This window comes from Trachurus japonicus, chromosome 6, assembly GCF_045865225.1.
Source record: "Trachurus japonicus isolate A0001 chromosome 6, Traja_1.0".
Taxonomy (NCBI): Eukaryota; Metazoa; Chordata; class Actinopteri; order Carangiformes; family Carangidae; genus Trachurus; species Trachurus japonicus.
In genome coordinates this window covers 30,946,371-30,967,219 of record NC_140912.1, presented here as the reverse complement: position 1 = coordinate 30,967,219, position 20,849 = coordinate 30,946,371, and the positions used below count along the sequence as shown (strand labels likewise).

The 20,849-nt window shown below is 43.4% G+C and overlaps 3 protein-coding genes and 1 long non-coding RNA gene across 5 annotated transcripts in view; 3 read left to right on the top strand and 1 right to left on the bottom strand.

Annotated features, from left to right (window-relative positions):
* Positions 1-3,317, top strand: part of LOC146986443 (cytosolic 5'-nucleotidase 1A-like) — a 10,121-nt gene extending 6,804 nt beyond the window's left edge. The window contains exons 5-6 of the mRNA XM_085780360.1: positions 538-668; positions 3,078-3,317. Coding sequence (XP_085636486.1) covers positions 538-668; positions 3,078-3,317 — 371 coding nt within the window. The remainder of the gene's footprint in view (positions 1-537; positions 669-3,077) is intronic.
* Positions 1-20,849, bottom strand: part of LOC146986424 (protein NLRC3-like) — a 478,141-nt gene that overhangs the window by 107,782 nt on the left and 349,510 nt on the right. The gene's annotated exons all lie outside the window — the stretch shown is intronic.
* On the top strand, positions 5,477-7,291 carry LOC146986442 (uncharacterized). Of its 2 annotated transcripts, none has more exons than XR_015036029.1 (3): positions 5,477-5,620; positions 6,256-6,387; positions 7,109-7,291. It is a non-coding gene; the product is annotated as an uncharacterized LOC146986442 (long non-coding RNA). The 2 variants fall into 2 exon arrangements; XR_015036028.1 differs by lacking the exon at positions 7,109-7,291 and adding an exon at positions 6,513-6,627.
* The window catches only part of LOC146986438 (protein NLRC3-like), a 110,470-nt gene continuing 97,025 nt past the window's right edge, over positions 7,405-20,849 (top strand). The window contains exons 1-5 of the mRNA XM_085780212.1: positions 7,405-7,482; positions 7,617-7,842; positions 7,996-9,787; positions 9,895-10,068; positions 10,160-10,333. Coding sequence (XP_085636338.1) covers positions 7,474-7,482; positions 7,617-7,842; positions 7,996-9,787; positions 9,895-10,068; positions 10,160-10,333 — 2,375 coding nt within the window. The 5' untranslated portion in view covers positions 7,405-7,473. The remainder of the gene's footprint in view (positions 7,483-7,616; positions 7,843-7,995; positions 9,788-9,894; positions 10,069-10,159; positions 10,334-20,849) is intronic.

Here is a 20,849-nt window from a genome sequence, read left to right as displayed (position 1 = left end):
GCAGAGTTGTTTTCGAGGCAAATGCAAAACCGCTGATGCACGTTGCCTTCAGGGACAGTTTTTCATCAAGCAGTCTCTGCATTTACCTCTAAAACAACTCTGTTTCATAACGTCTGTTATTATCTCATAGCGTGGTGAATGTGCAGGTCACAACTTGTCCACCAGAGCGTTTTGGAGTTGTTGGATTGTGTATTTGATGAGTTTGATGAGGGAAACCAAGAAATCCCATGAGCCTCCGTAGCGTAGCTCTGAGCAGCTCACGGCTCTGCTCCGCCGTTCTAAAAATAGCTTGCACCGACAATTAAAGGTAACAAACGACTATAGTGATTATGGCAATGGGCCAATTTGCCAAAATGTTGAACTATACCTTTAGAAAAACTACCCATCCGATTATTCGATTATCAAAATAGTTGATGATTAATTTAATAATCAATTATTGTTCGATTAGTTGATTAATTGTTGCAGCTCTAATCATGTATTGACGGTGTATTGGTGAGTGTGGTGTCAGAAGGTGAATCCTCCTTGTCCTCGGTCCAGGCGTCCTCTCGGCGCTGTTGGACCAGCAGACGGCTTCCTGTTCGTCTGAGCAGCTCAGAGTTTTATTCTGTGGCGACGCCGTCGTCCGGCCCGACGTCAGCCCGGCGTCGGCGTGTCAACGGGCCGCTCAGGTAGCTACTCGCCGCCGCCGCCAGCTGCCTCTTTCATCAGCTCTTGTTAACCTTTCCCATATTCCATGTTATAAACTGTTTGTATACAGTATAAACTTGTCTGTATACGACATCTACTGCCTGTCCTGGGGGAGGGATCCCTCCTCTGTTGCTCACTCTGAGGTTTCTCCAGTTTTTCCCTTTTTTAAAGGACAATTCCAGGTGAATTCAACTCGGGGGTGTATGTTCCTATCATTTTAGGTCTAAAAGAAGGAATGTGAAGATTTTCAGTTTAATTCCTCCTGTTTTGTGGTAGTTGTGTCTGTCCCCGCATCGCCACGGCAGCGATGAATGGGAGCGGATGCAAGTTCCGCTGCTTAGGCTGTTTACATCCCTCAAAGCTGTAATTTTTTTCCACAGACAGCGTCAGATGGCTCCTCAAACATGTGTCACAGGTTTACTTCTTTTTCTCTGGCACACAGATGAACAGACAGAGACAGGAAGGAAGTTTATTTTTAACAGGGAAAATTGTTCAAACTTCTAAAATAATGGACGCTGGTGGCAAGGGGGGTAGGGAGTATAAAGTCTTTAAAAGAGTCTTTAAACGTTTACTTCACCTCAATGATTGGGCTCGGGCAGTGGAAGGGAGAGGGGAAGGGGAGGGGGTCAGAGGACGTGCAGTGAGGAAGGCGGCGTGGTCCTGGTCCCGACACACAGCGTGGCTGCAGTATTTCTCTGGTTCCGTGGGAGGCAGCGTGTCCCTGGCAATCTTTACCTCCAACGAGCCGTCGCTATTTGTCTCTCGTTCACAGTCCTTCCATCAGCTCGATCGACGAAGCTCTCTGCCGTCGATCAGTGTCTGTTTCCTCAGCTCCACTAGACAGCCAGCCCGCACACAGTCCTGCCCTGAATGCTTTTCAGCCTGCTGCCTGATTCACTGCGTGGCACAGTAATTGGCAACTCGCTGCAGGTGTGATGGGGAGGTCCTTCTGAGCAGTGAAGAGAAACTCATAACAAAGTGAAATCACACAAAAAAAAGTGCAAAACAACACACCAGTGAATAATACACACACAAAAAGAGTCTCTTCTTAGCTTTGTGACACATGCACCGAGAAGTTTATTTACTTCAAGCAAGCCGACATGTTTGTAAAACTCGATCTAATTCAAAGTCTCCCGGAGTCTCGCGCGAGCCCAAGGGGGCAGTTGTCGGTCTGAGAAGTGAAGCTCACTGCCGCGTTCAAAAAACTGCAATCCCCTCGGATTCCTCTGGGGGCTGGTGTCAGAAGGGAGCATTCTCCATAGACCCCCATGTTAAAATCGCCGACTTTACATCCTCAGTAAACATGTTAAAAGCCTGGTGTCAGAACGTTTTTTCGTCTCAATCGATAGTTTCTACCCCCGCACACACTCTGAGGGGGGTGAATTTTTTTTTAACTCTATAGTTTTACTGTTATTAGGTTAAAATTCTGGCCAATCAGGGCGCAGAAACGTTGAGTGACAGGTCCGAGCAGCTCCGTGGACAGCTGCTTCGAGGCCAGTGGGCGGGTTCTCGGCCGGCCAATCCAACATGGCGCTGTTCAGGCCGCCATATTTGAGTCACAAAAACGACTCCCCAAAACCAATGGGTGACGTCACGGACGCTACGTCCATTCTTTTTACAGTCTATGCGCGAGCCCGAAGTTGTCGTGCGCGGTGTGTTCAGGTGCAGTGGGAAAGCTACCGTTTGTGTCATAAACACAGGAATATCAACTCTTGACTTGCTTCAAGTAAAAAAAACTTATCAGCGCATGTTTGAGTAGCCACCTGATGCTGTCTGTGGAAAAAAAATGTACACTTGAAGCAAGTTAAGAGTTGATATTCCTGTGTTTATGACACAAGCGGTAGCTTTCCCACTGCACCTGAACACACCGCGCGCATCAACTCAAGACTCCGGGAGACTTTGAATTAGATCTAGTTTTACAAACATGTCGGCTTGCTTGAAGTAAATAAACTTCTCGGTGCATGTTTGAGTAGCCATCTGACGCTGTCTGTGGAAAAAAATTGCGGCTTTGAGGGATGTAAACAGCCTAAGCAGCGGAACTTGCATCCACTCCCATTCATTGCTGCCGTGGCGATGCGGGGACAGACACAACTACCACAAAACAGGAGCAACTAAACTGAAAATCTTCACATTCCTTCTTTCAGACCAAAACCTTAGGAAAATAAAGCCCCGAGTTGAATTCACCTGGAATTGTCCTTTAAAAGGGTTTTCCATGGAGTTTTTCCTCAGTGGATGTGAGGGTCAAAGGGCAGAGGATGTTGTTATGATGGGATGTGAAGCCCTTTGAGACAAACTGTTTGTAAAAACGGGCGATACAAATAAAACGGCCTTGTCTGGTCGTCCTCTGCTCTGACCTGGAGGTTGCGTTCACTGTCTCTCTCCTTTTGCAGAGTTTGTCGGCTCGGCTCGGTGAGATGCGGCGGAGGTTCGGCATGGTCGACAGCCCGCTCAGCTTCGTCATGGTGACGGCGCGCGGCGGCAGAGAGAGCTGCTGCGCCGCGCTGAGGACGCTGCGGTCTCGGGGCGTCGGGCCGGACGAGGCGTACTGTCTGGCCGGGGCCCCGAGGGGCCCCATGCTGTCGCTGGTCAGACCTCATTTCCTGCTCAGCGACGGCAGCCTGGAGGAGTGATGACATCACAACGTCGCATGACCTCACAAAGAAACGTTCACTGTGTCTTTAAGAGAAACTTCAGATCGTCAGTCTGACTGAAGGTCAAAGGTTCAACCTCAGAGTTTCTGTTTATTGTTCATGATGAGGTCACTGATCGATGACCTCACGTCTGAACTCAATGCTGTTTGACTCTGATTCACTTTCACTGTTCGTCTATTGATTGGTGATTGGGCTATTGATGAGTTCAGGTCTGATCAGGTTATGATCGGTGTTTGGTTTAAGAGAGAATTAACTCTGAACTCTGAAGATTTTAGGTTAAAGCTTTAGGAAAATCAAATAATTGATTATTATTATTATTATTATCGACGTTTGGTCACGCACAAATGGTTAAACCCAAACTGTTACATTTGTTTCTGTCATTTGTTGCACAGAGATTAAAGATTATGTATTAAACGTTATTTATGGAGACTTACGATGAATATAAGGACTGTACAAGAAGAAAAGGAAACACTGCTCTAGATGGATTGTCTGTTAAAACAATGATTAAACTATTAAAATGACTCTGTATAGTAAAAGCTGTAGCTACTGACACCCTGAGTGAGGTCATGATAGCCGTGGGTAACGCATGGGGTAACGTTACACAGCTGCTTGTTAGTCACGCCCCCAGTATCCCTATCTTGGGGTACCTACTACTATACAAAAGAAAAATCAGAGAAATGTCCAACTCTCTTGCATCACAGAGGAGGTCTAGAACAATACGACTGACAGGATCAATGCACAAGTGGCACAAAGTTCCTTCTATTTCAGCCTCATATGAATCCTTACTCTAGGTGTGTCTTATAGCTCAGTGGGTAAAACAAATAGTTTTAAACATTTTAGTCCACGCTGCAGCGAGTCTGGGAACGTTGATGGAACTGAACTCTCACTAAAATAAGCGAGACTCGGCCGTTGAAGCCAGACTTTGAGCTAAGCGAGCTTGATGGAGGAACCCCCCAGGTGTTTGTCACTGTGAACTGTTTATTGTCACAATTACACAACAAACAAACACGGACACATGACTCAAGTGTCACATTAAGGTTGTATTAAATTACTGTGTGTGTGGTGTGTTTCTCAGATACTTCAGGTGACGTCTGCAACAACTTCTCACTCACCTGTTCACTCACCTGCGAACTCACGTGGTCATTCATTGTGACAGAATTTTTAGGAATATTAACAAAGGAAAGCACTCGGGTCTGACATACAGCTTAGGGTTTAGGCAGAGACAGAGGTTCAAATTACGACAATTACTCATCAAAATGTTAAAATCTGCTAAAAACGGGGCGAAGGGAAACCAGTCAGGGCTGAGGTGAAGCTCTCTCCAAGGCCAAACAGCAGTGATTGGGACAGTGCAGCCACCACAGCCCTGCTATTGACCAATGCAACAGTGCTGTGCTGCATTGTTATAGAGGTAGACCAGGAGACTGTGTGTATTATTTTCATGTGTTTTCACCACCTCTGTAGTGAATAAAACCAGGAAAACAATCACATCCGAGTCATCTCTGTTCCTGAGCTGCACTTATTACACCTACTATAAGTTATCAGGAATCTTATCAGCAGATGGACTTTGGCCTTGTGGTGGTGGAGCAGTTGATGAAGCTGGTGCCTTTCCTGTTACTCATTAATTGTTTATTGCTTTATAATTCCCATCGTACATTGTTTAGTTCACCTGGGTACATGTCATTTTCTGTTACTGTAGCTTAATGAAGCTTAGCAAAAGTTCGGTCAGGGAGACTATCTCTCCAAGCATGCTCACTGAGTCTATTTCATCTCTCCCGCTTCCCTCTTATTTGTCTTCTAAGATGATCTGCTCCCTGGGGCCTAAGCACCAAAATATTATTTGTTCACAATAATTGTCTTTCTGCTTCACATCCCGTCTATTCCATTCTTAATAGTCTGTCCTGATTGAACTTCCCTCATGTAACTTTGTTCTGTAATATTGTGTGTGATAAACGTTCTTTGTACACTGGGTATTTTATTTCATGGAGCAAAGTGCAGCGGAGCAGATTCATTTATCCAGATAAGATTACAATATCATATCCAACAGGTGAGTCACAGTTCATAGTTTAACAGCAACAGTTGTGTCACAGTTTATTGTCTCCTGTGGCAGTTACGTGAAGAGAGTGGTTATTTGTGTGCAGCTGGAGGCAGCTTTACCGCCTGAATCAGCCTGTGGAGGAGGCGGAGATGAGCCGCTGCTCTCCCGCTGTCTGAGACACTGATCGCGGCCTGAGCTCGTCCGGACAGCCGCTGGAGAACAGCTGTGACTTTGTCTGTGGTGAGTGGTCTGTCATTAGATTTACACTACAGGACTGATGTGGACTCAGTGTGGCGGGCTGAGCAGCTCACAGGGTTTTTAATATGATGTTCAGAAAGACAGTGAACACCACAGAGGCTCCTGCTTCAACAGCTGCTACAGTCTATTGATCAGTACTGTTACTGCCTATCATCAGTACAGTTGTCAGGTACTTGTACTTTCCTTGAGTATTTCCTTGTTGTGCTACTTCCTGCTTGTACAGCAGCTGAGTTCAGGCCCAGTTGTTGTGTGTGTAACAATCAGCTGTAGCTTGTTTGATCCAGTGGTTTTCTACAGGGACGCTGTCCACACAGAGACTGTGTCACATCAACTCAGTGGATCTCAGTCCTTGTGTGTGTCAGTGGATGGAAACAGTCGTCCATGGATCATGTTGCTGGGCTGCTCTTCACTTCACTGCAGCTTCATGACGCCATCTAGTGGACTGATAGTAGAAGTACAGCAGCTGATGGCAGCTTCCTCTTCCTCACTGCTGTGTGACTGCATTCAGCTGACACTGATATGAAGCAGAGAAGAAGAGCCAATCAGTGGAGGAGCAGCTGGAGACATGATGGACATGTGAGCTGCTGTGCACATGAATGATGTGTGTTTCCTCTGCAGGTGAAGCTACAAAGTGTGTGTGAGCTGATGTGGATGTGACCTCAGCAGCATGGATCAGTGTGAGGACAGAGAGGAGGGAGCCCCTCCCTCTAAAACCACTCTGTGTGGGGGACATCAGGGCCAGACCAGAGGTCAAAGGTCAGAATTAAAACTGTCAGACTTTTCTCTCTAAAAGTCAGTTGTTGTGTTTATTAAAAGATTGAAGATGATTTTCATCAGTTTTTCTCCAACATGCAGATTTATCAGTTGTGTTGTTGTTTCAGGATCCAGCAGCAGAGACCAGACTCTCCTGAACCCAGCTGTCTGTCTTTAAAGAGCGACAACTCAAAGCACTTGCCCATTGACTTTAAAGGAGGACGTGGATCAGCTGATCAGATGTAAGACAAAATTAAATTTCAAAGCTTTTGAGTCTCTGTTGAACGTTCTTCCTGTGGAGTCAAATTTCAATGATTCTCCATAAAATCAGAGTTATAACACAAACTGCAGTAAAGAGTCTCTACCTGAACATCCACATGTTAAAGGACAATTTTTTTACAACCTGGACCTTATTTCTGGCATAAAATAAGGTTGTTTACTCACCCATGTAACTTTGGTTTCATGAGGAGTCCTTTAGACGATGTTTAGGTCAATTTGAGAGTTGCTTATATCCATATTGTGGGAGTAATCGGGGCACAGAAAATGCAGACTCTAAATTACACATTATCTGCCGTGAAACTTGTTCTGTTATCGTCATCCAGGGTCTGTAGAAATCTGACATATATTCAGCCAGGTTGCATACATTTTTTCTGTATTCTGTACTTTTCTGTATTCATGTTCCATGTACCTAAACTATTTAACATCAGTTGTGTTGTTGTTTCAGGATCCAGCAGCAGAGACCAGACTCTCCTGAACCCAGCTGTCTGTCTTTAAAGAGCGACCAGTCAAAGGAGGCGGTCATTGACTTTAAAGGAGGATGTGGATCAGCTGATCAGATGTAAGCTGTAACTGACAGTGAGATTCAGGTTATTGTAGAAATGAACCAGTTTGTACGACGTGTTGTTGGACCAGGTCTGAAATCAAAGTGTCTCTGTTGTGAACGTCCTCAGGGGACATATAAAGTCCATCTTGTATTATCTCTCTGTACTGATGTTCACTTGACACTGATTCCTCCACAGAGTGGACCAGGAGAGCTCAGAGGTTCCCAGTGGTCAGTCTGCCCAGCAGCATCAAACACACCTGGACTCCATGTTTATGGTGGGTACATGTCCAACAGCTGCTGTTACATCTGTTGTGTTCACAATCATCTCCATGCTGCACTTTGACACCAGTGGATTGTCAGTCTGTCAGGTTTTAGTTTGATGCTGTCACTCATAGAGTTTCTGTTCCAGCTGCTGGAGGAGAACATGGTCACTTTTGTGAAGAACGAGCTGAAGAAGATCCACAAGCTTCTGAGTCCAGATTACCCAGAATGCTCAGGGAGTCAGAGGGAGGATGAGGAGGTGGTGGACGGTGAGGATAAAGAGCAGAGGAGCATCAGAGAGGCGTTAGTGAATATCACAGTGAAGCTCCTGAGGAGCAGGAAGCAGGAGGAGCTGGCTGAGCGTCTGCAGAGCAGTAAGAGGATTTCTGTAAAGATTCAACATGATGGACAAATGAGACGTTCACTGACATCAACACATGGAGGGAAACATGTTCATATAGTCGTTATTTAGAGGAATTATCATGTTATATTTTCTTATCGGCCTGATTTCTTGTGTTTTCATTCAGAACATCTTGCTCCAGTTTGTCGACGTAAACTCAAATCTGCCCTGAAGAAGAAGTTCCAGTGTGTGTTTGAGGGGATCTCTAAAGCAGGAAACCAAACCCTTCTGAACCAGATCTACACAGAGCTCTACATCACTGAGGGAGGGGCTGGAGGGGTCAATGATGAACATGAGGTCAGACAGATTGAAACAGCGTCCAGGAGACCAGACAGACCAGAAACAACCATCAGACAAGAAGACATCTTTAAAGCCCCACCTGAAGGAGACCGACCAATCAGAACAGTGATGACAAAGGGAGTGGCTGGCATCGGGAAAACAGTCTTAACACAGAAGTTCACTCTGGACTGGGCTGACGACAAAACCAACCAGGACATACACTTCACATTTCCCTTCACCTTCAGAGAGCTGAATGTGCTGAAAGAGAAAAAGTTCAGCTTGGTGGAACTTGTTCATCACTTCTTCTCTAAAACCAAAGAAGCAGGAATCTGCAGCTTTGATCAGTTCCAGGTCGTCTTCATCTTTGACGGTCTGGACGAGTGTCGACTTCTTCTGGACTTCCACAACACTGAGATCCTGACTGATGTGACAGAGTCCACCTCAGTGGACGTGCTGCTGACCAACCTCATCAGGGGGAAACTGCTTCCCTCTGCTCGCCTCTGGATAACCACACGACCTGCAGCAGCCAATCAGATCCCTCCTGAGTGTGTTGACATGGTGACAGAGGTCAGAGGGTTCACTGACCCACAGAAGGAGGAGTACTTCAGGAAGAGGTTCAGAGATGAGGAGCAGGCCAGAAAGATCATCTCACACATCAAGACATCACGAAGCCTCCACATCATGTGCCACATCCCAGTCTTCTGCTGGATCACTGCTACAGTTCTGGAGGAACTGTTGAAGACCAGAGAGGGAGGGGAGCTGCCCAAGACCCTGACTGAGATGTACATCCACTTCCTGGTGGTTTATCTAAAACTGAAGAAGGTCAAGTATGATGGAGGAGCTGAGACAGATCCACACTGGAGTCCAGAGAGCAGGAAGATGATCGAGTCTCTGGGAAAACTGGCTTTTGAGCAGCTGCAGAAAGGAAACCTGATCTTCTATGAATCAGACCTGACAGAGTGTGGCATCGATATCAGAGCAGCCTCAGTGTACTCAGGAGTGTTCACACAGATCTTTAAAGAGGAGAGAGGCCTGTACCAGGACAAGGTGTTCTGCTTCGTCCATCTGAGTGTTCAGGAGTTTCTGGCTGCTCTTCATGTCCATCTGACCTTCATCAACTCTGGACTCAACCTGATATCACAACAACAACAAACAACATCTTGGTGGTTTAGAGACACATTTACACCTTTCTACCAGAGTGCTGTGGACGAGGCCTTACAGAGTCCAAATGGACACCTGGACTTGTTCCTCCGCTTCCTCCTGGGTCTTTCACTGAAGACCAATCAGACTCTCCTACGAGGTCTGACGACTCAGACAGGAAGTGACTCACGGTCCAATCAGAAAACAGTCCAGTACATCAAGAAGAAGATTGAAGAGACTCCCTCTGCAGAAAAAAGCATCAACCTGTTCCACTGTCTGAATGAACTGAACGATCGTTCTCTAGTGGAGGAGATCCAACAGTCCCTGAGATCAGGACGTCTCTCCACAGATGAACTGTCTCCTGCTCAGTGGTCGGCTTTGGTCTTCATCTTACTGTCATCAGGAGAAGATCGGGTTGAGTTTGATCTGAAGAAATACGCTGCTTCAGAGGAGGCTCTTCTGAGGCTGCTGCCAGTGGTCAAAGCCTCTAACAAAGCTCTGTAAGTGTAGAGATAGTTGGATTTATTCATCAAAAACACTTCTGTCTTTTAAACAGGACAGAAAATAAATTCCTTTCTTCTTTAATTCCTCATGATCATCTCTTCAGACTGAGCGGCTGTAACCTCTCAGAGAGAAGCTGTGAAGCTCTGTCCTCAGTCCTCAGCTCCCAGTCCTCTAGTCTGAGACACCTGGACCTGAGTAACAACGACCTGAAGGACTCAGGAGTGAAGCTGCTGTCTGGTGGACTGGAGAGTCCACACTGTAGACTGGAGACTCTCAGGTGAGGATCCATCAAGCTGTTTATCTGATGACACTTGAACACACCTCCAGGTGTTGACAGTGGTTTCCTGTGTGTTGTTGTGTGTGTTCAGTCTGTCAGGATGTCTGGTCACAGAGGAAGGCTGTGCTTCTCTGGCCTCAGCTCTGAGCTCCAACCCCTCCCATCTGAGAGAGCTGGACCTGAGCTGCAATCATCCAGGAGCCTCAGGAGTGAAGCTGCTGTCTGCTGGACTGGAGGATCCAGACTGGAGACTGGACTCTCTCAGGTATGGAGAGGCTGCTGCAGCCACACACACTGTCTGATAGAGGAGGAGGAGCTGTAACATTTTCTATGGCCCTGTTCACACCTGGTATTAACATCTGTCTCAGGTGATTGATGCATTAATAACATCAGATCTGATCACTCAGACCATATCCAGAGGTGGTGTAGGCCACAGTGAAGCTCCGCCCACTCCACTGACGTCCTCTGTCTCAGTCTGACTCGTCCCAACCATAGACTGTAAAAAGAATGGACGTAGCACCCGTGACGTCACCCATTGGTTTGGGGGAGTCTGTTTTGTGCCGCTACTACGGGGGTTTGAGCTGCGCCATGTTGGATTCTACTTGCCATATTTGGAGAGATGCGGCGGTTGGCCGGCCGAGGGCCCGCCCACTGGCCTCGAAGCAGCGGTCTCCGGACCTGTCACTCAACGGTTCTGCGCCCTAATTGGCCAGAACTTTAAACCTAATAATAGTAAAATGATAGAGTTTTAAAAAAATTCACCCCCCTCAGAGTGTGTGCGGGGGTAGAAACTATCGGTTGAGACCAAAAAAATAAAATGTACCAGGCTGTAAATATGTTTTTTTAAGCTGTAAAATCGGCTATTTTAACATGGGGCTCAATTGGAGTTGCTCCCTTCTGGAGCCAGCCCCCAGCGACAGCCGAGGGGATTGCAGTTTTTTGAACACGGAAGTGAGCTTCACTTCTCAGACCGACAACTGCCCCCTTGGTCCCAACCTAGTTTATACTGAAGCCAAAATCTCTGAGTGTTTCAAACATGAGCTGTGCAGCTTCCATCAGTCACAGTGATGAACTACTGGGATCAGGAGTTTCTCCTCATGACTTCAGTGTCTCATCATGACTCACTGTGTCATATTCAGTAGAAGAGATCTCAATGATGAAACCAGATGTTGGCAGCTGTGCTCTGAATCTCTCAAGATGTTTTGATCAGACTTTATTAAAGAGTTGATGAGGAAACATTTCAGCTGCTGCTGGTTTAAAGTTATGGTTGGTAATCATGTTCAGAAACACTTTTTGTTATACTGGGTGAAATGGTCCTTCTATCCTGAGAGTAGTCAATACATTATCTATTCAGAAAAAGGAACAAAAACAATCAGACCTCTGTGGCAGCTGCAGGACTGACAAAACTCTGACCAATCCATGCTTTTTGCTCCGAAAAGGAAAAACCAATCAGATGCCTTCATGTCTGGTTCTGCCTACGCCCAATCAAGCTGCCATCTCTCTCACTCAGTGGCGGCTAGGGGTTGCACGACTTCAGATTTTTTAAAGTCGACTTTAATGTTATGAAAGTCGAGTCGACGTCGACTAGTCGCTGATGATGTCATTCACATTTTTCCCATCATAAATCACAGGAGGAGGGAAAAGCTTTGCAACAATCTGACAGACGCTCACGCACAGAAATTAGTCCACAGAACAGAAGCTTTATAAACAACAAGCTGTAAATCAGTTTGTTTTTTTATAACACACTCCTATACAAGTGCAAAAGATAATACGGTAACACTTTACAATAAGGTACACAAAATTAGAGTAGTTAATGAGTAACTAATGAAGAACTAATGAGGAACTAATGAGTAGTTAGTGAGGAATTGAGCTACACAAAATTACAGTAGTTACTGAGGAACTAAGCTACACAAAATTACAGTAGTTACTGAGGAACTACTGATTAATTAACTGTTAGTTAATGGTCAGTTCTTCAGGAACCCCTGATCAAATTTCAGAGGAGTAGTTACTGAGGAACTAATGAGTAGTTAGTTAGGGAAATGAGATACACAAAATTAGAGTAGTTACTGAGGAACTAATGATTAACTAACTATTAGTTAATGGTCAGTTCTTCAGGAACCCCTGATCAAATTTCAGAGGAGTAGTTAATGAGGAACTAATGAGGAACTATTAATGATCAGTTCTTCATTAACTCATGATCAAATTTCAGAGAAAGTTAATCACAACTTGATGATTAGTGAACTAGTTACTTCATCAGTACAGAATCATTACTCAATAACATGTCCAGTAGTTAACCTTTATGACCTAAAGTGACACATAATGAGTGGTTTTTCATTTCTTCATCTTCATCTTTACATTAGTAGTTCCTTAAAAAAAATCACAGACAGCAGGATTCTTGAGAAGATTTTATTCATTAATTTCAGACCACATACACATCAATATGACCATCCATGTTGTCTTTGAAATAAATATGATAGTTTGTCACATGTTTGGTAGGCTAAATGAATGTATCATGGGGCTGTGTAGTACTGTATACTGATCACACCGTGGTTCACAGTAAAGTTGTTTGAGGTGCACAAAATTTAGAGTAGTTATTTACTATGAAACAAATTTGGAATGAATGAGGAACTCACTATTAGTTAATGGTGAGTTCTTCAGTAACTCCTAATCAAATTACTGAGGAACTAACTATTACTTAATCATTAGTTACCCTTTTTGTGTACCTTAAGGTAAAGTGAGACATCAAAATGAGTAGGTAATGAGTACTGAATCATTACTGAATCATTAGTTACCCTTTTTGTGTACCTTAAGGTAAAGTGAGACATCAAAATGAGTAGGTAATGAGTACTGAATCATTAGTTACCCTTTTTGTGTACCTTATAGTAAAGTGAGACATCAAATTGAGTAGGTAATGAGTACTGAATCATTAGTTACCCTTTTTGTGTACCTTATAGTAAAGTGAGACATCAAAATGAGTAGGTAATGAGTACTGAATCATTACTGAATCATTAGTTACTCTTTTTGTGTACCTTATAGTAAAGTGAGACATCAATATGAGTAGGTATAAGTACTGAATCATTACCTAGTCATTAGTTACTATTTTTGTGTAAGGTACACAAACATTACAGTAGTTACTGATGAAATAATGAAGAACCAAAATAATCATTTGCCTCTATGTGCACCAAAATAACTTTTGTCTTCACAGGCACCAAAATAAGATTTTACCTGCACAGGTACACCAAAATAACATTTTTTTGAATGTCCACACACAAGAAAATATGATAGAATGTAAAAAAAAAAAAAAAAAAAAAAAAAAAAAAAAAGAGAAAGAAAAGAAAAGAAAAACCTTTGTAGCTTTCTTGTTTTAATAATAGCCTAATAAAAAATAACAAGTGTGTAGCGTCCCCAGCTAAATGATGGTCACAAATGATGAAACTGATGGTTCACATTCCTTCATTCCATGGACCGTATTCAGTTGCAGACACACCGTAAGAGCTATGAGAAGAAGAAAATACAGTTACCTTTCCTTTTACATAAATGAAATTATTTTTAACTGCTTTTATCACATAAACAATCATGTAAGTTGACTCCCTTTTTATCTATTTTAATCAAAAGACAATATCCAAATGGAGTGCTGTATTACCATGAAATAAATGTTTTTAACCGTTTGTTTTTAATCCAATCAACTGTTTTTAACCTTACCAGACCTCACATCAAACAGACAAAATACGTCCTGTTGCATTAATAAAACAATCAACGAGTTAGCTTAGCTCCATCTCACTTCAATACATTGAAGTTAAGCTAAACTAAGCTAACTAAGCCGAGCTGCCAATGCTAATAGCTACCGCTAACCACAACATGTTCCATACATGAGACTATCAACGGCGACCAAACTCGAGCCGGACATAAATATAGCATGAAAAGGTAACAAAAACAAACCTTGTGTCCCTTATTAGCCAGGTGCTAGGGCGTTTCATGTAAGTTAGGCACACTTTTAGCAATGAAGACACTCTGGCCTTGCAGACACACTGCCGGTAAAATCCGTAGCACCGGAAGTTTATGAGGTCTCGGCGAGACGCTTTCAAAATAAAAGCACTGAATATAACGTCTGCTTAATATATAAGAAATAAAGCCCTGACCTTGACTAATGTTCAGAAACTAAATAAATAAACATAAAAACAACAAATTAAGTAATGTTCTTATCATATTAAAGGTCATTTACAAAGTGTCATTTGTCTTTTATTTTGGAAACGAGATCATCATTTCCTGTGCACCTTTACTGTGAGGAGCAGTGAATTCACTTGACACAAGAGAAGCAATGGACCATGCCACAAGAGAAGCAATGGACCATGCAGGGAAAAGCAAAAGAAGGAAAATCCCATTTCGACGATATCTCGAGGACGAGGGTGTGACCGTACAGTGATATTTTAATGGTATCTGTCTTTTTTTTTTTTTTTGGAAGATGTGTAAGATGACTCCTCAAATTTTACTATGCTAACTTTCTCCAAAGTGAATGTAGCCTTCTAAAACCTAGCATAGCATCGATGCTATGGTCGGTTAACAGAATGTAGCATCGATGCTACACTTGTACACGTTGTACAAAACATTAAATAACCTGTTAACTGCATCTGAATCGCGGGATTCTTTGTTTTCCGAGGGTCCTTGAATGGTGCCTCTATGAAAGTATGCTCAAGTGTTGCATTGATGCTAGCTCGGTTTAGCTCTGTTCCCTTACCATGTGGTTACATGACGCATATCGTCCCTTGTTGTCATAGAGGCACCATTCGAAAAATCCAGTGATTCAGATGCTGTTCACAACTCGTCTCTATCATATACGGTTCATAAGTTATTTAATATTTTGTCAAAAATGTGCAACCTCAGCATCAATGCTATGCTCGGTTTAGCTTCTCTTCCAGTGTCACGTGTTGTCGTAGAGGCACCATTCAAGGACCCTCGGAAAGCGGATAACCCCCCGATTCAGATGCTGTTCACAGCTCGTCTCTATCGTAAACGGTTCATAAGTTATTTAATGTTTTGTAAAACATGCGCAAGCGTAGCATCAATGTAACGTTCGGTTAACCAAACTACGGTCGGTTTTAGAGGGCTAAATTCACTTTGGACAAAGTTATCTTACAGTAAATTTGAGGAGCAATCTTACCGAATTTGTATATATTAAAAAAAAAAGAGAGAGATACCATTAAAATGTACTTATACTGTACGGTCACATCCTCATCCTCGAGATATAGAACGTCTCTGATATAGTCAAGATGGGAGCTTCTGCTCTTCCTTGCTCTGTCCATTACTTCTCTCATCGTCGTCAAATGAATTCACTGCTCCTCACAGTAAAGCTGCACAGGTGAGCCACCGGAATTGAAGATCTTGTTTCCAAAATAAAAGACAAAAGACTTTTTTTTTTTAAGCAAGTAAGCTACAAAGGTTTTTGTTGTTGTTGTTGTTGTTTTACATTCTATGTCATTTTGGTGCACATGGAGGCAAATGATTATTTTGGTTCCTCATTAGTTCATCAGTAACTACTGTAATGTTTGTGTACCTTACACAAAAATAGTAACTAATGATTCAGTAATTATTCAGTACACATTACCTAGTCATTTTGATGTCTCACTTTACTATAAGGTACACAAAAAGGGTGACTAATGATTCAGTAATGATTCAGTACTCATTACCTAGTCATTTTGATGTCTCACTTTACCTTAAGGTACACAAAAAGGGTGACTAATGATTCAGTAATGATTCAGTACTCATTACCTAGTCATTTTGATGTCTCACTTTACCTTAAGGTACACAAAAAGGGTAACTAATGATTCAGTACTCATTACCTACTCAATTTGATGTCTCACTTTACCTTAAGGTACACAAAAAGGGTAACTAATGATTAAGTAATAGTTAGTTCCTCAGTAATTTGATTAGGAGTTACTGAAGAACTCACCATTAACTAATAGTGAGTTCCTCATTCATTCCAAATTTGTTTCATAGTAAATAACTACTCTAAATTTTGTGCACCTCAAACAACTTTACTGTGAACCACGGTGTGATCAGTATACAGTACTACACAGCCCCATGATACATTCATTTAGCCTACCAAACATGTGACAAACTATCATATTTATTTCAAAGGCAACATGGATGGTCATATTGATGTGTATGTGGTCTGAAATTAATGAATAAAATCTTCTCAAGAATCCTGCTGTCTGTGATTTTTTTAAGGAACTACTAATGTAAAGATGAAGATGAAGAAATGAAAAACCACTCATTATGTGTCACTTTAGGTCATAAAGGTTAACTACTGGACATGTTATTGAGTAATGATTCTGTACTGATGAAGTAACTAGTTCACTAATCATCAAGTTGTGATTAACTTTCTATGAAATTTGATCATGAGTTAATGAAGAACTGATCATTAATAGTTCCTCATTAGTTCCTCAGTAACTACTCCTCTGAAATTTGATCAGGGGTTCCTGAAGAACTGACCATTAACTAATAGTTAGTTAATCATTAGTTCCTCAGTAACTACTCTAATTTTGTGTATCTCATTTCCCTAACTAACTACTCATTAGTTCCTCAGTAACTACTCCTCTGAAATTTGATCAGGGGTTCCTGAAGAACTGACCATTAACTAACAGTTAATTAATCAGTAGTTCCTCAGTAACTACTGTAATTTTGTGTAGCTTAGTTCCTCAGTAACTACTGTAATTTTGTGTAGCTCAATTCCTCACTAACTACTCATTAGTTCCTCATTAGTTCTTCATTAGTTACTCATTAACTACTCTAATTTTGTGTACCTTATTGTAAAGTGTTACCGATAATACTGTAGTTACTGTCCATTAAACAATTAGGGAGGAAAACGACACACAGGCCTCGTCACCATCACAGTCCTGCTCAGTCACAGTTTCACTCACAGTTTTTGTTTTTCCTGGTTGGTTGTTGCTGTTGTTGGTTGTTGTTGTTGTGCGCGACGTAAAGCTGTCGATATGAGCGGAGTTTTTTTTTTTTTTAATTGCCGGCAGCCCGACACACTGCCCGCGGAAGCGCGCGTCCTCATGGGCGTCTCGCAGGCAGCAGCTTCTCCTGCTCTCTCCGCGCCGGTCAAACATCGACCCATCTGTAGCTGCTCGGTTTTCCACACACACAGGTCTGTCTCTAGCGCTGTATGTATGGATGTGTGTCTTGTGTGCAGACGCAACTGACAAATATTTATAGACGGACAAACTTAATCATCATTTATTTTATTTTGAAAATTGACCGGATTCTCTCGCCTTTTCTGTGCCCGACTTCCTGTCTGGTACGCGCTCGTTCTATCCAGCTTGACGGCGCTCGTATTTTTTTTCATTCAGCGCACTCAGCTGTTGTTTCAAGCCGCTCTTCTCTCGTATTGTCACATGATCAGCGACTAGTCGACGTCAAGCTCAAAACGTTATTGTGGAGCAGTAAAGTCGACTAGTCGATTAGTCGACTAGTCGACTAGTCTGTACAACACCTAGTGGCGGCCTTAGACATCTGGGGGCCCGTTTCAATATTTCATATGAGGCCCTACCCTTTTAAACATAAAATTATTTGCCAGCTATGTGCCCATGTGTCGCTGATGCTTTAAACCCTGAAAGGACGCAGTAAACGCACTATCCATGCATCCCAGGTACGCACAGTGTTAAAATCTCTATCAGGGAAAGAAACCAGGACTTAGCAGAAAGAATTGAGGACTGAAGTTGGTTTTCATCAAAAAGCAAAATTTTCAGACATGAATAGGAATCTTAACACAATCAAAAACTACAGGCTTTAACAATATTCAGAATTTAAATTGGCAACAAAAGTAATGAGAGCAAAGTGCTCCGCGTTATTTCAGCACCACGACCACGGACAAGCAAAGGACGAGACATGCGGACAGACAGACGTCTACAGGTGCTGATCCTGTCGGTGCTGCGGTGCTGGAGCAGCAGACAGACAGCTGTCTCCTCCATTATTAAAATCTGTAAATAAGCTGCGAATAATATCACATTTTAGTTGTGCTCTCTCTGTGTTTTACTTAAGTTAGGACGTACTCATAGATCGCCTGTTTGGAGGCATTTTAACCCAAGAAAAAAAAGAAAAGAGGAGGGAAGTGATTGAAAGACATCAATCATCAGGTTACGCAACTGGGCGCATGTCAGGAGGAAAGCAGGAAAAACAAAAGGACATTAGAAACGCCAAGAGAAAAGGAATAATACTGGGAGAAGGAAAACGAGGGTCTATTGATAGTTTGTGGGCCATTTTCAAAGGTAAGCCTACGTTGTTATTGATATTTCCTGCCGTATTATTAACTCGTTGAGTGCCAACCACGTAATTTCTCATTTTTCGTTCCCATGAGTTGAGTGCCAAAAACGAGATTTTACGTTTTTTGCTTTTTTTAAAATTATGAAAATAGACACTTTAACACACCTGGGGCCGTATTCACAAAGAATCTTAAGGTTAAAAGTAGCTCCTAAGGGCCGAATTTAGGAGCAACTCCTAAAAAAAGTGGGCGTGTCAGTCTTAAATTTAGGACTCCTAGTTTTTTAAAATAAGAGTAATTCACAAAGTATTTTATGCCTAAAAGTAGCTCCTAAGTCTGGGAGAGCTTAAAAGTCCTTGTGAGGACTCCTAACTCAGTAAGACCTATTCACAAAGAATCGCAAATGGCTGCAGCCAGGCAAATGTATGGAGGACTGCGAATTGCTGCAGAGGGGGGTGCTGGAGCACCTGCCCCTTTGCCCTTTGATGCCCAATGTGCCTTTTTGTCGGTGTTTTTTTTTTTTTTTTTTGGGTCATCTACAACATTTTCGCTATAAAACGGGAGTAGTGACGGTGACGAACTGTCCAATATCGGCGTCACAACGGTCGGACCGAGGTAACTGCGACTGCTGCGATGCAGTCGTGCTGATGTGAGCCAAAAATATTTTTAAAAAGTTGGTGGGTGAGCTAGACACATATATCAGTTAGTAGTAATAGCTCATGTGATAGGGCAGCTCCCCCAGTAAACTAAACTTATTGTTAGTCTGGGTTCAAATCCTGCTATAGGCCACAAATGTGGGTAATGCATTTTCTTTTCTCATCATTATTATGATCACCATATAGGGCTGTCAACGAATGTGAAAATTAATATTAAAATGTGGGAAGAAAAAAAACCAGCGGCTGCTTTGCGAGTGGACGCACTGACCCTCATTGCATTTGCACAGCGTCACACTGCAGAAAGTGAGACGCGACAAAAACTGTAGCAGATGCAGATGGCAGAGAGAAAGACAGAAAGTTCAGAGCACAACTTGGCAGCAGAGACAGTGGTTTGGACTCGAAGCAATCTAAAAAGCCCCGTCGGACCTGACGGCAAAAAAAAAAAAAAAAGTGGAGCGGAGCGGCCGGCGGCGAGGAGGAGGAGAAGGAGGAGGGAGGGGAGGGGAGGGGAGGGGGGCGCCGCCGGCACTCAACAACCAATCACCGTGTTGAGCACCTCGAATTCGTGCACGAGAATTGACGTAATCCATAGCAACGGGGCGTCACCAGGGGCGTGACTCTTAGTTTGCTCTTAGTGATTTATCCTTAGTAAGAGTAGGTCTCAGCGGCTTTGTGAATAGCTTTTAAGAAAAAACTCCTACGTAAAAACTTTTAGTGCGAGTTAGGAGCACTCCTAGCGGTAAGATAAAAGGCTTTGTGAATACGGCCCCTGATGTGTAAATTTGGGGACTCTATGACGAGCAGAACTGAAATAGATGACGATCAAAAACTCATGACAGCTCATGATCTGGAAGTTTTTATCATAACTCAGCTTCTGCAAAGCGAGTTCTGCATGTGGATGCAGCAGCTGCTCCGCTCTCACCCGCGCTGCTGCTCCAGCTGCTCCAGCAGCTCAGAGCAGAAACAGGAAGCTCTCAGCCGACAGTCCCGCCCGGTCTTCATCTGGAGCAACACCGTGTCCTCCCCAAGGTCCTCCCGTGGTAAAATCTGATGGTCTCTGGACCGACCCGTACCACAGTAGGTCAGGAACACCGGCCCAACCTGCTGTGGCCGAGAGAGCATCACGTTCCGCGGCGAGAGGCTGTGCCACGGCACGGTGGTTTTGTGAATAGAACAACATTTGTTGTATATATTTATCTTATACGAGCCCTTTGATCCAGAAATGCGAGTGTCAGAAGAGCGACAGACACAAACAGGGCACCTTTCATAAAAGACGCTCTATCTCCTTTTCTAGAAAAAAAGCAGGGATTTTGGTGAAACCCAGCCATGTTTAGCTTGACTTTTCTCAGGAATGGAGGCACGTAGAAACAAACGGTTTGTGGCCAGTATGTGTTGGTGGCAATAATATAGAATACACTATGGCTCTACAAAAATCGTCAAAAATGGTCTAAATTGCCGGTACACTTGACTAAAACTTTGGAAAGGAGCGTGGCACTCAATGAGTTAATTAGGAGCGATTAGTACCGTCGCGGTGTGGCATGATGCAGTGGTTGTAGAAAGGATCAGGGGTCGAGTGTGTGACCACACGGTGGACAGAGCTGTTTGAGTGTGTGGTGGATGTAGGCCTGTGTGTGTGTGTGTGTTAAGGTGAAACCTAGGTGATGAATTACTGTACTGTCTTTTACTTGGTGGCTGGCAGCTGGGGGCCCCCCTGGTGGCTGGGGCCCGTTTCAATTGAAACGGTTGAAACATAAGGCCGCCTATGCTCTCACTCTCTCGCGTGCGCGATCAGAGTCTTTACCCAGGTCCACGTAAAGGTGAAGGCGTGGCTTCAGAGAGAAGTCTGAGGAAAGGGGCTGGGA